General features: G+C 38.7%; 1 protein-coding gene and 1 pseudogene across 1 annotated transcript in view; one reads left to right on the forward strand and one right to left on the reverse strand.

Moving 5' to 3' along the window:
- The window catches only part of LOC124799271 (gamma-tubulin complex component 6), a 243,404-nt gene that overhangs the window by 46,275 nt on the left and 179,667 nt on the right, over window positions 1–17,462 (reverse strand). Inside the window, exons 13-14 of the mRNA XM_047262836.1 lie at window positions 16,077–17,459; window positions 5,150–5,259 (exon numbers count right to left, since the gene is read on the reverse strand). Coding sequence (XP_047118792.1) covers window positions 5,150–5,259; window positions 16,077–17,459 — 1,493 coding nt within the window. The remainder of the gene's footprint in view (window positions 1–5,149; window positions 5,260–16,076; window positions 17,460–17,462) is intronic.
- LOC124799637 lies at window positions 2,875–2,992 on the forward strand (annotated as a pseudogene).

Raw genomic sequence — 17,462 nt, forward strand, 5'->3', positions numbered from 1 at the left:
ATCTGACATTCCCAAAGGAATTTTTATATAGCCTCTGTTGTTCCTAATCTATATAAATGATTCAGGGGACAATATGAACAGCCCTCTTAGATTGTTTGCAGAGGATGCTGTCATTTATCATTCAGTAGTGTCATCAGAAGATCAAAACCAACCGCAAAATGATTTAGATAAGATATCTGAATGGCACAAAAAGTGGCAATTGACTAATGATGAAAAGTGTGAGGTCATCCACATGAGTACTAAAAGGAATCTGTTAATTTTGGTTACACAATAGATCACACAATTCTAAAGGCCGTCAAGTCAACTAAAATTTTAGGGATTACTATTATGAACAACTTAAACTGCAACCACCACATAAATGATTTTGTGGGGAAGGTGAACTAAAGATGGCATTCTATCGCCAGAACACTTAGAAGATGCAACAGGTCTATTAAAAAAACTGCCTACACTATACTTGTCCGTCCTCTTCCAGAATACTGCTGTGCAGTATGGGATGCCTATCAGATGCAATTGACAGAGGACATTAACAAAGTTCAGAGAAGGCAGCCTGTTTTGTATTAACATGAAATAGGGAGTGACTGTCATGGGAAGGACATGTGAATTGGGACAACAATAATCAAAACAAGGGTGTTTTTCATTGTTACAAGATCGTTTCATGAAATTTCAATCACCAACTTTCTCCTCCAAATGAAAAAATATTTTGTTGACACCAATCTAAGTAGGGAAAAATGATTATTGTAATAAAATATGAGAAATCAGAGAGCACACAATAAAAATTTAAGTGTTCATTTTTCCTGCATAGTGAAACGGTACAGAAAGCTTGTTCAATGAACCCTTTGCCAGGCACTTAAGTGTGGATTGCAATTAGTCATGTAGATGTAGACTGTTTTTGGGTTTAGATGCTCAGTCCAGATGTAGCAACAGTTTACTGAGAAAGTTTTGCATGGGCTATACTTCTGTTTTACGATGTACTGATTTTTTTCCAGAACATCAAGCGAACATGGAGAACATTTGAGGCAGGTTTTCCAATGCTTCAGTGACTATGGTGTAACCTTCAATAACAGGAAGTGTGTACTAGGACAAAAAAAGTAGCGTTTTGGAATGTTTGGTTATAGCATCAGAAATTTCTGCATTACTGGGAAAGGTGCAGCCTACACAGCAAGCACTACCTTCTACTACATACCAAGAATAAGTGTTGTCAATGTGACACTTTTATCACACCCTGATTCTTTGACTGTTGTGGCAGATGACAGTCAAACAATAATATGTGAAGTTTTTCAACAATACATTAACTCTGTTTGGCAGTACATTGCATTTTGTCGGCAAACTGAGTGCACGGGCAGACGGGGAGGCAGAATGGAGAGTGTATGACTGCAAGTTGCTAGTAGCTTCTGAAGCCATCAATGAGGTACTTCTGGACACTAAGGATTTCACTATATTCAATGATCGCAAATCCCTAACATCTATTTTCAAGCAATGCAGCAAATACAATTTTCCTAGGCAATACAGGGAAACATAATTTACAGCACAATTGATGACTGACACAGTATACATCAGTGGCACAGGACTTTTCTGCACATTACCTTTCAGGTGTAAACAGTGTACAACAAAGCATTAATTTTCATGAGTTAGTGACTGTGCAAGGCAATGACACACAGTTGTAAGATTTCCTCTCAAATAGGACAACTGGTCTCCAACTAGTGTAAATATGGCAACTAAATTCAAGCTGAAAATTTGGTACGACATCTCTAGAGGAAGACACCGCTTTTTGTACCCACAACCCATCCCGGGCAAGCATTTTGGAGTGTTCATGGTCTGACACATCCAGGTATAAAAAACATGGTGTGTATACTGGCACAGCGTTTTGTGTGGCCTGACATAAACAAACACCGTAAGACATAGTCACAGGAATAAAGTGGAACATCATGTCCAACCCCCCCCCCCCCCCTCCCTCCCTTTTGGGGACATTTCCCAACAGGTGTGAAAGATTTGTGCAAGTATGTGTTGACTTGGAGGATGGGTTGTTTGGTGGAAGAGACCAAACAGTGAGGTCATTGGTCTCATCGGATTAGGGAAGGATGGGGAAGGAAGTCGGTCGTGCCCTTTCAAAGGAACCATCCAGGCATTTGCCTGGAGCGATTTAAGGAAATCATGGAAAACCTAAATCATGATGGCCGTACGCGGGATTGAACCATCGGCCTCCCGAATACGAGTCCAGTGTGCTAACCACTGCGCCACCTCGCTCGGTCTAGTTGACTTGGTGGGGTCACAATAGCCATCAGAGGGATTCTGCTGCCTGTTTACACGTAGGGCAGACATTGATCCTACCACTGATATTTCAGCCGAGACAATGGCAAAGACCTTTTTCAGCACATGGATAGCACATTTTGGTGTTCAATACATGGAACAACTGATAGATGTAGACAGTTTGAGTCAATTCTGTTCCAAAAACTAGCCAAGCTGTGTGAGTTGTACCACCATAAAACTACCAGCTATCACCCACAAAGTAATGGACAAGGCCTTGAAGGCAGCTGTAATATGCCATGAGGACAAATGGACACAGACCCCACCATTAGTTTTACTGGACTTACACACTGCTTGCAAGTCTGACACTGGCACATCTGTTGAAGAAATAGTATATGGCAGAATATCTACATCCCAGTTGATTTCATGAAAGATGTGATGTCTATGACTACAGGGACCAACTCAATGGCAAAGTTTATCACTCACAAACAGTTACAACAACAGATATTTTGATTGGGAACACTCCCAGAGACGTGACATGTAACTTGCTCAACTTTATCCGCAAGGATTTCAAATAGTGTACTCATAGTAGCTCTGATTGGGCATTATCAAGCCACCATTGTGGTCATCGGCAACGGCCTTGCCGCAGTGGATACACCGGTTCCCGTGAGATTACCGAAGTTAAGCGCTGTCGGGCGTGGTCGGCACTTGGATGGGTGACCGTCCAGGCCGCCATGCGCTGTTGCCATTTTTCGGGGTGCACTCAGCCTCGTGATGCCAATTGAGGAGCTATTCGACCGAATAGTAGCGAGTTCGGTCAAGAATACCATCATAGCGACCGGGAGAGCGGTGTGCTGACCCCACGCCCCTCCTATCCGCATCCTCCTCTGAGGATGACACGTCGGTCGGATGGTCCCGGTAGGCCACTCGTGGCCTGAAGACGGAGTGCTTTTATTGTGGTCATCATATTTGGGGTCTTAGGGGGTATTACACAGAGACACACACATACAAAATGGAAAACCTATTATGCTCTCTGATTATTCCCAAGCCTTCAACCAAGAGATAACATAGAGCACCTATGGCTCTGAAAAAAACAACACCAGGTTTGCTTCCCCCAGCATCTCAACAAACAACTTTGCAAGAGCAAACACCACAGAGGCAGACCCCACCAGGACATCTCACACTTAAGGCAGGGAGGCTGGGTGGCACAGGATGGTGAATCAATGTGGCAGCAATGGAAGCAGAAAGGTTCCATTGTAGCGAAGTACAGTTATATTTTTGACATCTCTTGACTGTTTATTCCCAGTTTTCTAAATATATATTCTTTGATTCAATATTTTTGTTATCTCAGCGAAGTTACGAACAATGATAATGAAGCCCTTCAGTATTCAGCATTTTTTTTCCCCCCCGAGTATGCATTAACTGTGGCTGATAAATGGGAATTTCACAAAAATATGTCATTTTTTGACATTATGAATGGGGAGACATGTGATCTGCTGATTTAAAATGTGTGGATAAAAATCTTACATCAAGAACACAAATTTTCTTTATTGACTACCAGTTTTGGCAGACTATTTTTCACAAAATTAGTCGTCAACAAAATCAGGTATGCATATTTATTGCAACTGCCATACTGTGGTACATTTCCTTCAGCAGAATTGTGTGACACAGCTGTCACTTGTTTATTGACTGTGAATTCAATGTCACAGAATAAGCTATCAAAGTCACACATTCTTTGGCAATAGGTGTTGCAGCTTTCAATGTTGCAACTGATTCATCACTTCTGTAATAACTGAGGCAACAAATTACTTCATTTATATGATATGAAAGCATTTTATTTCTGTGGAAGAATGAATCACAATTTAGTAAGAATATGCTGGGCTGGTAACATTAAAGAAAATTTCAAATTTCAGCATTTTTCAGGCTGCTTGACTTCATTACCCGTTCAAGAAACTGGGAACCTTGTTGTATGGCAACACTCAGGTTACACAAAAATCCACCAGATTCTTTGAATTAGTATTCACAACACTCCAATAGTTTTTATGATACCCAAGTATAAAAATGTATACACTGAGTTATCAGTATAGGAAGACAATGAAATATTTGCTAGAATGTGACAGATTCACAAGATGCCCATTTTAACACACACTACCAGAGGCACCTGATTTTCAATAATCTATGCTTTGATATAAAATATGGACTCATTTTTAATCACAGAACTTCTGAACTGATGAAAGCACAATAGCATTATTAATACAGCAATTTTTGTTTTCTCATCAGTTTCATTTAGGTTCAATTGGTTTTTGTTCAGAATTTCATCCTAGTTTCATTGTTCCACCCAGAAACTTTGTAATTATAATTACTGCCACATCGTCACTCATCATGTTGATGTCGCAATCCTCATGGATTATTGATTTAATTTAATTTCTGCTGTTTATTTTCTGATTCACATAACATGTTAAAGTTGATTTTCGTCTCTTAATGTTCACACTTGGGAGAAACAAGTATTAGTAAAAAATGACAGTGAGACCAGTTTAAAAGTATAGACAGGAACAATTAAAATCAGAAAAGAACTTAACAATGTGTTCTCAAAACAGCAATGAAGGACAATAATGAGGAATTTCTCTCTCTCATCGAGCATTGCTCCGTCACCCTTGGCTGGGATACTGAGAGTGGGTTCTTAAATTAATTTCTGATTTAGTGAGTCATTCTGACCCTACTTTCCATCTTATACATGAAGGAACCTCTGATTCTTGTGTGTAGCTCCCCCTGTCACCATTTGATATGCAAAATTTGCTCTACCTACATGTATCAGAAAAGTTTTTTGAATATACTTATATAATTCATCTAACATTACATTTCAAATTAACTTGTTCTTCATATCATATATCAGAGAATAACATACCTTGGAATAACTGAGTACAGAGAAGTTGAGAGAATTCACCATCTTGCAGGAGAAAATAGTTTCTTAGACTTTCTAGATGGCTCAACAAAGATTCATCTTGTAAAAAGAACCTGGGAAAATATGAAGCACAGTAATACATGGGCACATAAACATGACAATTCTGTCTAATACATGGGCACATAAATATGACAAGAATTCTGTCTCTCATTAACAGAGGTGAAAGTAAAGGTAAACATTCAAATATATGGTAATATGTAATTTATTAAAAACAGAGATTCCATGACTTACCAAACGGGAAAGCGCTGGTAGATAGACACAATAAAAAAACACACAAACACACACACAAAATTTCAAGCTTTCGCAACCAACAGTTGCTTCGTCAGGAAAGAGGGAAGGAGAGGGAAAGACGAAAGGATGTGGATTTTAAGGGAGAAGGTAAGGAGTCATTCCAATCCTGGGAGCGGAAAGACTTACCTTGGGGGAAAAAAGGACAGGTATACACTAGCACACACATACATATCCATCCACACATATACGGACACAAGCAGACATATTTAAAGGCAAAGAGCTTGGGCAGAGATGTCAGTCGAGACGGAAGTGCTGAGGCAAAGATGATGTTGAATGACAGGTGAGGTATGAGTGGCGGCAACTTGAAATTAGCAGAGGTTGAGGCCTGGTGGATAACGGGAAGAGAGGATATATTGAAGGGCAAGTTCCCATCTCCGGAGTTCTGATAGGTTGGTGTTAGTGGGAAGTATCCAGATAACCCGGACGGTGTAACACTGTGCCAGGATGTGCTGGCCGTGCACCAAGGCATGTTTAGCCACAGGGTGATCCTCATTACCGACAAACATTGTCTGCCTGTGTCCATTCATGTGAATGGACAGTTTGTTGCTGGTCATTCCCACATAGAAAGCATCACAGTGTAGGCAGGTCAGTTGGTAAATCACGTGGGTGCTTTCACACGTGGCTCCGCCTTTGATCGTGTACACCTTCCGGGTTACAGGAGTGGAGTAGGTGGTGGTGGGAGGGTGCATGGGACAGGTTTTACACCGGGGGCAGTTACAAGTGTAGGAGCCAGAGGGTAGGGAAGGTGGTTTGGGGATTTCATAGGGATTAACCAAGAGGTTACGAAGGTTAGGTGGATGGCGGAAAGACATTCTTGGTGGAGTGGAGAGGATTTCATGAAGGATGGATCTCATTTCGGGGCAGGATTTGAGGAAGTCGTATCCCTGCTGGAGAGCTACATTTAATATATTTTTCCCATGTGGAATGTTTCTTTCTATTTTAGTAATACGTAATTTGAAAGATAATGAGTTATCAAAGCTAAAAGTTCTTTATACTCAAGACCAACAGTACTAATAAATGCTGAAGGTTTAAAATCACTTGGAACTATTCATTCAGCAATTTAAACAATGTGTTTTGTAAATCCCATCATCACGGAGAGCTCTCAGGGATTTGGAATGAGTTAAGTCATTAAAAGGCCGTGTCTGTTAAGTAAACTTACAACAAATTATGATTTGTGGTAATGTTTTCATTCTGATAATTACAGGAACTACTTTATACAGAGATAATGATGAAACAAAATATTATGAAAGCATGCTAAATGAAGTGTTGGTCCACCTTTAGAACATAACAAAGCAGCGATTCTGAGTAGTTTGGTTTCAACATGTCCTTGCTAGGTTTCTGGAGGAATGAGGAACCAGATGTCTATGCACAGGTCACACAATTCCTGTAAATTATGGACTGGTAGTTTGCAGAAGTGTTGCTGGTAACCCACATATTTTCCATCAGGTTCAGATCAAGCAAATTCAATGGCCAAGACATCAACGTAAGTACATTATAATGCTCCTCAATCCTATGTAGCATTATTCTGGTCTCATGACATGGACAGTTATTCTGTTAGAAGATGACAGAAGGGGTGCAGGTGCTCTGCAAGTAAGATTCATGTGGTCTGCAGCCGTGATGGCGCCTTTGATTACTACCACATGTCCCTTGAATGTCCAGGTGAATGTCTTCCATTGCATAATACTGATACCATTGGCCTGTGTCCATGGTGCTGTGCATATTTTGAGCCACTGTTTATCTGAACCACTGTGTATCTGCACATGGCCATCGCCTCACTGCAATGGTAATCCAGAATGTCATTGGATCAACGTACAGGCAGGGGCCAGCTGCCGTGGGGGACCATATTCAATGTTTCATGAATGGTATGCTCTGAAACACTTGTGCCTGCACTTGCATTGTACTTTGCCATCATATTGTCCACAGATTGCTGTCTGTTCTGCTTCACAGTGTGGGCAAGTCTCCAACCTCAAGTTTCCGGTCAATAGGAGTACTGCACAATTGCTGTATTGGTCATTAAATAAGACACCACCAGCTGATAAACCAATGGCTTTATCTGATGCATTTTGGGTAGAACCCATCTTCACATTGTCTGCAAACCTAAAATACACAGCAAATGTAATACACATAATATCCAAGAGTAAGAAACTACAAGTATCATCAAAAATTAAGCACCTGAAGTATACACTGTGAACATCTTGGTGATCAGATATGTAAAGACAGCATGTAACAAACAAAGCTGTCATGGCAAACTAACTGACTAGCTACAATGTGATAACCACGAAGACAACTGAAGCCGTCAGAGGACGGTGATAAATACAAAAGTAGTGCCACATAGCAACAAAAGCAGAAACAATTCTATTATTTTTCATAAGAAATGTAGTCTTCAAAACTAAACCTTTACAAAATGTGAGTAACAAAATGAGTGAAGAATATAAATTTACAGTTATGTAGAAGATAGCATTGATAAGACAGACGTACATGCAAAATGACAGATAAACAGAATAAATGTCCTGGAACAGTTACATAAATTCAAACCTTCACCCAAAATTACATGAATAAAACAAGTGAAGGAAGGCTGTTTAATAACATACAATAAAATACAAATAATAAGAGCAATCGTAAGATAGAGCAAGGACCCAAACACTCACAAGATTTGATGAGGGAGATTGTGCAAGTAAAACTCATTAAAAGATAAGGTTATAATAGAGGGAAACATTCCACGTAGGAAAAATATATCTAAAAACAAAGATGTAGTGACTTACCAAATGAAAGTGCTGGCAGGTCGACAGACACACAAACAAACACAAACATACACACAAAATTCAAGCTTTCGCAACAAACTGTTGCCTCATCAGGAAAGAGGGAAGGAGAGGGAAAGACGAAAGGATGTGGGTTTTAAGGGAGAGGGTAAGGAGTCATTCCAATCCCGGGAGCGGAAAGACTTACCTTAGGGGGAAAAAAGGACGGGTATACACTCGCACACACACACATATCCATCCACACATATACATATATACATATATCAAAAAACAAAGATGTAGTGACTTACCAAATGAAAGTGCTGGCAGGTCGACAGACACAAACAAACACAAACATACACACAAAATTCAAGCTTTCGCAACAAACTGTTGCCTCATCAGGAAAGAGGGAAGGAGAGGGAAAGACGAAAGGATGTGGGTTTTAAGGGAGAGGGTAAGGAGTCATTCCAATCCCGGGAGCGGAAAGACTTACCTTAGGGGGAAAAAAGGACGGGTATACACTCGCACACACACACATATCCATCCACACATATACATATATACATATATCAAAAAACAAAGATGTAGTGACTTACCAAATGAAAGTGCTGGCAGGTCGACAGACACAAACAAACACAAACATACACACAAAATTCAAGCTTTCGCAACAAACTGTTGCCTCATCAGGAAAGAGGGAAGGAGAGGGAAAGACGAAAGGATGTGGGTTTTAAGGGAGAGGGTAAGGAGTCATTCCAATCCCGGGAGCGGAAAGACTTACCTTAGGGGGAAAAAAGGACGGGTATACACTCGCACACACACACATATTCATCCACACATATACAGACACAAGCAGACATATTTAAATATGTGTGGATGGATATGTGTGTGTGTGCGAGTGTATACCCGTCCTTTTTTCCCCCTAAGGTAAGTCTTTCCGCTCCCGGGATTGGAATGACTCCTTACCCTCTCCCTTAAAACCCACATCCTTTCGTCTTTCCCTCTCCTTCTCTCTTTTCTGATGAGGCAACAGTTTGTTGCAAAAGCTTGAATTTTGTGTGTATGTTTGTGTTTGTTTGTGTGTCTGTCGACCTGCCAGCACTTTCATTTGATAAGTCACTACATCTTTGTTTTTTGATATATTTTTCCTACGTGGAATGTTTCCCTCTATTATAACTATATATATATATATATATATATATATATATATATATATATATATATATATATATATATATATATATATATATATATATATATATATATATATATATATATATATATATATGTGTGGATGGATATGTGTGTGTGTGTGTGCGCGAGTGTATACCCGTCCTTTTTTCCCCCTAAGGTAAGTCTTTCCGCTCCCGGGATTGGAATGACTCCTTACCCTCTCCCTTAAAACCCACATCCTTTCGTCTTTCCCTCTCCTTCCCTCTTTCCTGATGAGGTAACAGTTTGTTGCGAAAGCTTGAATTTTGTGTGTATGTTTGTGTGTCTGTCGACCTGCCAGCACTTTCATTTGGTAAGTCACTACATCTTTGTTTTTAGATATATCATTAAAAGATAAAATAGATAATGTAATAATAAAGGACTGGAGAAATGCAGAGGAAAATAGAGGGTGTAATATAATTTCCAAAAGCATTAGGCTAAGCAGCAACAACAACCTATTTGTTACATGAGCATTAATTACAGCGTTAGCAGTCAAGGACCTGAGAACTTGAACCCTCAAGAATCATGGATAACAAAAATGACAAGTATGGGAAACAGTTGCATGGAGGTAGAGATATAAAGAATGGGATGATACATGTGAGAATGCTTGGAAGTCATTGATTTATCAGCTGGTGGCTTTTTATTTTTTGACCAAGACAGCAATTGCTCAGTACTCCTATTGATTTGCAATTTGACCGCATTCTTCTTGTGTGTTACTTAATGCCACAATTACAAATCCAATTTCTGTGATGAGGCACAGGTGTCCAACACCTTGTCACCTCCTCGTGGTTTCACCATCCTTCAACAACTTTCCACAGATGTTCACAGCAGTAGCATACAAACAGCTGTCAATATTCACCATTTTGAAGATGTTTGTTCCCAAGTGTTGGGACATAACAACCTGGTCTCTTCAGGACTGCTTATGTCAGTATATTTCCCCACTTGCAGCTCCTACCATCTCTAGAATGATTTTTCATTCACCTCTGCTTCACTTACATACTTACCAGACCTCATCATGTACCCATAGTACCACAAGACAGCATTCAGTTTAACAGTAGACAATGGTCGTAATGCTTTGGCTTATCAGTGTATGTTTGTGTATATTAGGAGAAAAAATACATACTTTGGAAAAAAAGCCACTGCTCCACCTCTCTTACCATACAGATGTTCGTTTCTAATATACAAAACAAATTATTTGTGTAACTTTGTGTAGAATACTATCAGACGTCTATTTACTGGAAAAGTCCATTCTTGTTTAATGCTATAGTAATTAGAAGTATCAAGGATACAGTACGTTCTAATGTGAACTGTTGAGAAGAGCAAAAAACCTATAAATGTTATACTATGACATTATTTCATTAACCACATGAGTGCAACTCAGGTAATGGTTTGAAAATGAACAAATAAGTTTGAAACTCAACACCAATAACTTAAGCATGAATACAACTACAACAGTAAAACTAATCAAATAGAAAAGGAATATATGAATTGATTTTTGGTCCAGATTCTCCTTACTTTTTGGTAAAATCACCTCATGTGAGCACAAATTTAAGAATCAGAGCTGTGTATGCCAATGCATTGCTAGATGCTCCACAACACAAGTGGAATCTTTTGAGTTATTAAAGCTGATTTAGGATTGCTTTTGTTATGTTGTACAGCCATAAAACAACAAAACTGTTAATAAGTTTCAATTGATATCTTATCAGTGAGACAATGAATTGCAGATGGAAGGCTACAATGATGAATGGAAGGTAGCAATGTACCCACTAGTAGACTTTCAGCCCTCACCCCTTCTGCCTTCCCATAGCAAGGTCACAGACATCTTGAAAGAAGAGAAGTTTTTTGTTTGCAGTTCAATAACAATGCAAAGCTTCTGATGAATTAACATAAGGAACAGATGTAAAACACTGTCCTATCAGTACTGATTTAATCTTTACGGTGAAGATAAAGGTCCTTTAGAATAAGAATGTCAGTAAAATGAAAATGGGTTTCTTGTAAATAAAGGTATTACTCGGATCTGCCCTTCCCTTGAGAGCTTTAGTTCCTGCATAGAACTTCAGACTCTATATAACTTACACAAAAATATGGGAATCATTTACTGACTGTATTTCATCTCCCTCTGTTCTACAGTTCAGGAAATTCTGAAATGATTAAAAGAAGAAAGGTGTAAAGATAATGGGAGTACATGTATTTATAAGTTATATTTCACACTTTCACAAGCAACCAATGTATTTGTGGTGATTTTTGGCAGCTGTAACTGTACTGCTACATCGATTTATGTAGTATCTTCAAGACTAAGGGTACTAATGAGAAATGCAGAAGGCTGCAGTGCTTTGTGTGACTTAGTGACCTTGGCATTGATATGTCTTTCACGTCTAGATTCTGAATACATTTTTATGCTCAGGAGAACTAGGTAAGTTCACCTCTGGGCCAGTTTGTCAACAAACCAACCATATGTCTGACAATTCAAATATGATGTTTATGACACCGCTGATTCACATTTTCCACAGTTTCTTTGTCTCTTTCATCTCAAGATGTAGTAGCAATATTTTGAAGCAGAACATTGAATTCTGGGTGCACAATTTGACCTTAAGACAAAATTAGTCTCAATGTGCTTAGGCAAACTTGATTGGCTGAAACAAAATGAAATTAAGTTCCCAGTAACCCTGGATCAACTGCTGAACATCTTCTTCTTTGGTATAGCCCCATGCATTTCTTTCCATCCTTCTTGCAATAATGAATTTTAAAATGCAGTAGATCATTACAAGATACAGAATGTCTGCAAATATATAGGGGATGCAAAGTGTCATTGTGAGATTTCATGAAGCATATTTGAATTTAAAAAGATGGTAGCTTTATGGGATGTTCAGGTTTCCACAAAAGATGAACCCATGAAGAACTTACCCAATAAGTTTAAAAGTTTTAGTAATATGTTTAAATGGTCATTTCCTCTCTCATATCCAAAAACATATCATCACACATTGAAGGTGGTGTAACATTGTGCTCTTCGGAAAAATAAGTTCCACTTTCATCCTCTTAGGCCAATGAAAGATGTTCATGAGAAGTGAAAACACAGTTCAGGTAGTTGTTAAGTGTAGAATGCCCCACTGTGCACACTCTAGTTTTATGTAAGTCACATCAGCTCCAGACACTGACAAGGCGTTGTGGCAGATAAACCTCTCCACCTGCTGTGGTAGAGGCCTTACTCTTTAGATGTCACAGCTTGGCAGTGCTTTGGAGATCAAGGCATAAAAAGATGCATGCAAGAATGTAAACAATCATAAAACAACTGAAGAATCATTATAGGAACTGTTTTTCTTCTCACTGCTAATATCAAAGCAAGGCATATGCATGTAATAGTCTATCATGAGTTACATAGTGAGAGAGATTTATTCGCCCATCACTGTAATTGAAGCTGTATACAAAAACACAGAAGAATTACCATTAAGCTATTTATGTCATTCAGTTGCTCGAACAGATTTCTACATCTACATCTACATCCATACTCCGCAAGCCACCTGACGGTGTGTGGCGGAGGGTTTGATCTGCAACAAGGTGAAGAAGTCCAATGGTACAGTTCTGTGTCACTGTGTAACAGGACCACTAAAGGAATTAACTTCAAGTATAGCAACTGGAAATTAAATATTAGGTAAAGTTGACAGAAGCACATCAGGGTGACAGAACATACATGAGGTACAATTACAAACCAACCACATAACCCCGCATTGTGGTGCACTAAGTGCAGGACATGAATAAGAGGTGCAAAAGAACAGAGTTGTTGCAGAAATAAGAATTTTCAATAAATAATGGTAGAAAATATGAAATTGCCCAGAGCAAACAAAGTAAACACTGCAGAAGATATAAGTCAACATTGGTTAAAACCAAAGACATGTGAATTGTCACAAAAGACAACTTTTTAGCTAACCCTAGAAATGAGGTCAATAGCAAAAAATATCTGCATGTTTAAGTAACTTTTGATATGTGAGTAAAGAAACATTTTGTCAACAACACATAAGAATTTCGTGAGGTGATTCTGAGGCTACAAGTGCGGAGCAGCTTCCGATGGTATCTCGTCGGTGACCAACAGACACAACAACAATGAATTTGTCAACAACAAAGAAGAATTTAGTGAGGCGATTTTGAGGCTACAAGTGCAGCGTGGCTTCCAATGGTATCTCGTTGGTGACCAACAGAAACAACAACAATGAATCTTTAATTCACAGTGCAGTAACCAGTCAGATGACTGCACAACTACTGTACAGAGGTGTGTCACTACATTACTTCACCTACAGACAAGGCGTCAACAGTGTGGTGCAGCTACCTGTATAACAAATTACATGAGCAGTACATTGTACTGATTTCAGAATTCTATTTGGTACTAGTATATTGTGTAAAAAAAGTTCTTGGAACATATTTCAATAGTTGGAGACATTGGTGTTCGAACAGTGTAATATTATATAAGTGCTGCTAAGTGAATATATTGTTGTCTACACTGTATGTCCCCTATGAAAGAACAAGCAGAAAAATTAAAGAAATTAGATGAGGTGTCTAATAGTATTACAGATTTAAAAAATACAAGGAAAGGAGGTAAAAAGCAGATAAAATTTCTAATGTAGAAACACCAACATTAAATTTACTACAAAGTTACAGACTTAATTAAATTAACTGTGCAACTCAGTAAGAAACAGAGAGGGTAACCAGTTTAATGGAGTACATGATGAACATAAGACATTAATTAATCAAATCTCAGAGAAGTGAGAACAGATAGAAATGTCAGAACAAAATAAAGGACCTGGTGAAGTAATTTGTGCCCCAAACCCTTTAACTAGTTGGGAGGAACCTGAACAAGAACCTAGCAAACAAAAAATACAGGAAGAAGTTGAATCTATCAATGATGCGCCTAGCTTTATGGGAAATACAGTAGAACGCTAAAAAGAATGTTTGTGTCTTAGTGAATTTAATAAAGTCTATGATGACCATACATATAATTATGAAAAATATTTAATCTGTAATGATTGTTCAGAACCAGATTTAAGCTTTGAATGCAATGTGTCTCATGGAGGTAAAATGATTACTAGCAGATATGTTAAAATATATACTGGTTTTAAATTTAAGTCAGCATATAAGTATGAACAGATGCAGGAATGGAGTATTAAGCTGTGACTGTGTGTTATGTAAGTTGTCGGGTCATCTGCTGTTAGTTGAGGCAGCAGAGTTTGTAACAAATGGACTCTATGTTGGATAGGTATCCTGCATCATGTAGATGCACTGTATTTGCTAATAAGATGTATATTGTTTGGTCCAAAGGATGGTGGTGAAGACATAAGCTGTATCTGTTGTACCACTATGGCAGAAGGTTGTAGTAATTAATGTATGGTACATCACTGATCATTGGTGATGCAATGTCTCTCACATGGTTTGGTACAAGATGGTACGAACTTTAAATAATGGAAATCCAGGATGAAGTAATGACAGCATTATGATAAGGATACCCTGCCACTCACCATATAGAAGAGTTGTTCAGTCACAACAACACAACAAAAAGACTGCTCTACATTAGACCTTTGGCCAAAAGGCCTTCTTCTAAAGTAGGAAACACACATATCCACACGAGCACAACTTACACATGTGACCTCTGTCTCTGGCCACTAAGGCTGGGCTCAGTGAGTTGCTGTCTATAGTTGTTAGTTCATGCTGCCACCATAGTTATTGCACTGACATCGTTTATACACCAGGAATAAAATCAGTCTCAAAACTTTTTGGACAGATGATGTTTAATGTTGCCAGCTTTGTCTCTCTGTCTCTCATGCATTAACATAGTTTCCATAGCATTGTGTCAACTTTCCAATATTCTTGTTGTACAAGGCAGTCACCTATGCTTTCCCCAATTCTCTATGCTGATCTGCAGCACATTGTCTGTGCTAAAATGCTGTCTTCATAGCCAGCAGTTCATGTGAACAGAGATGAAACTTAGAGGGAGCCAAGTCTGGGCTGCATGGTGAGTGATTAAACATTTCTCATCGAAAACATTGCAGAAGCATCTTCACTGCTTCTGTAGTGTGTGGCTGAAAATTGTCATTAATAAGGAAATGCACGACAGTTACATTATGTGGGCTGCATAAAGTAGGAAAAATCTCTCAACAGGCACTCATACTTGGCAGGAGACACTATTCCTATGCATCTTTACATGTTCACTGTGCACTCACAACTGAAAAGAGTGACATGACATGATCAGCGGGCATGCTAGAGAGACAGTCCAACACATCTGTGCAAAGCCATACTAGAGACACAGCCTAACAAATCTGTGCACAGCTTCGTCACATTTTCACAGTGGTTTCCATTGCATAACTGGTCGGACCTTAATAAATGAACAGCCCTCATACATTTTAATTAATATTTTTGTCATGTTTGTTCTGTCTTTAAATTGAAATATTAAGAAGTAAGGCATATTGCACACAATTGTGCGTGAAATCTTGTGTTCTTCATTCATATGTTTCCCAGAATTACAATGTTCTCCAGTACAAAGACTTTTTAATAGAGAGAAAATAGTCCCATATTAAAAGAGCAGGAAAATTCAGTAGTACTGAATATATTAAAACTGCAGTACGTCCCACAATGTATGAAATACTTACTGAAGGAGAGCACCATTAACCAACTTGCTGTGTATGTACAGTGGTAATAGTACTGAGCGCTGAAGAGCTTCAGTTTCGAGTGTCTCAGTCTCTGGTTTGTAATGTACACTTTCTTGATTTAAACAACCATGAAAGAAGCGATCTGTAATATCCCTTATGGGAAATGGTGCTTCAGATGGCATTTCAAATGTCCATGAAGGATGCACAGCATTAAAAACACTTAAGCCATAGTATACTGGCTTGTCACTGACTGGTTCCCCCATTTCATTCAACTTCATAAACTCTGCAGGAGTTTCGCTGAGAAAAGATGATGCGTTGGTGTTATCATCATTCTTCAAAACACCGGTGAATGAAGCTTGGGAAACTGATGCCTCCTCTTGAAAGCATTTTACAACATTCTGGTTTTCTTGTCCAGAGTTACTTGTTAACTGATCTGAACTGGCTGGCAGTTCCACTGCTACTGCTATCCCATTTTCTTGTGATGTCAAATTACTATTTTCATTGCTTTTTTCCACCATAATGTGACTGGAGTTTTGTACACCAACTGGGGATGAAACAGCTAAAAGACTCATTCCTTTTGTGGGTGATAATTCGGTTTCATATTCTGGTGCCAGAATATTGTTGACGCCATCATATCTAATTACATCTCCAGAAGTCACCAATGTAGTATCACCACTAAACTCTACATTTGTGTCTATAAAATTATGATTTATTTTATCAGTGATGGCACATGATTCACTATAAGCAATGACATGGTCCGAATCTCCAGTCATATTCCACATTTCTGGAGTCTTGTTATACAGTGATGTTATATTGTTATTGCCTGTAATAATATCATATTCACTCCACATCATTTTGAATCTGTTACGTTCTGCATCAGTCACTAAGTCTTTGCAATCTTTCTGCTGATTTGTAACATTACTAGGAAGAGAGAGCGAAATGCCAAATTCGCTCTGTAGAACTTTGAGACGATTCTTCTGGGCATCTGACATTTCTTGCTTGTCTGCATTGCTTTCTAAAAAAACATTATCTACACGTATGGGCTTTTCTGAGTTATCTATGCCACCATTCTCAATTCTTTCCACATTCCTGGTAATGGTTGTGGAATAAGCTGGCATTAACTTCTCAGTGTCAATGTTTTTTACATTATTATTTGTTTGATCTGGAGTCTCTAAATGGTTTTTTACTCCATCGGGATTAAGATCAGTGCACATGTGCTGTTTAGTGTCCTCTTCCTGTGTTAATGCTGGGTACAAAGACTCATCTGATAAAAATTTCTTCCGCTTCTCATTCAGTTTCATTCTTCTCATGCACCACTCTGCTCGGAACTTTTTCCTGTCTGCTGCTTTTGACTGCTCTTCATAGAACATAATTATCTTCTCCCTG

This window comes from Schistocerca piceifrons, chromosome 5, assembly GCF_021461385.2.
Source record: "Schistocerca piceifrons isolate TAMUIC-IGC-003096 chromosome 5, iqSchPice1.1, whole genome shotgun sequence".
NCBI lineage: Eukaryota > Metazoa > Arthropoda > Insecta > Orthoptera > Acrididae > Schistocerca > Schistocerca piceifrons.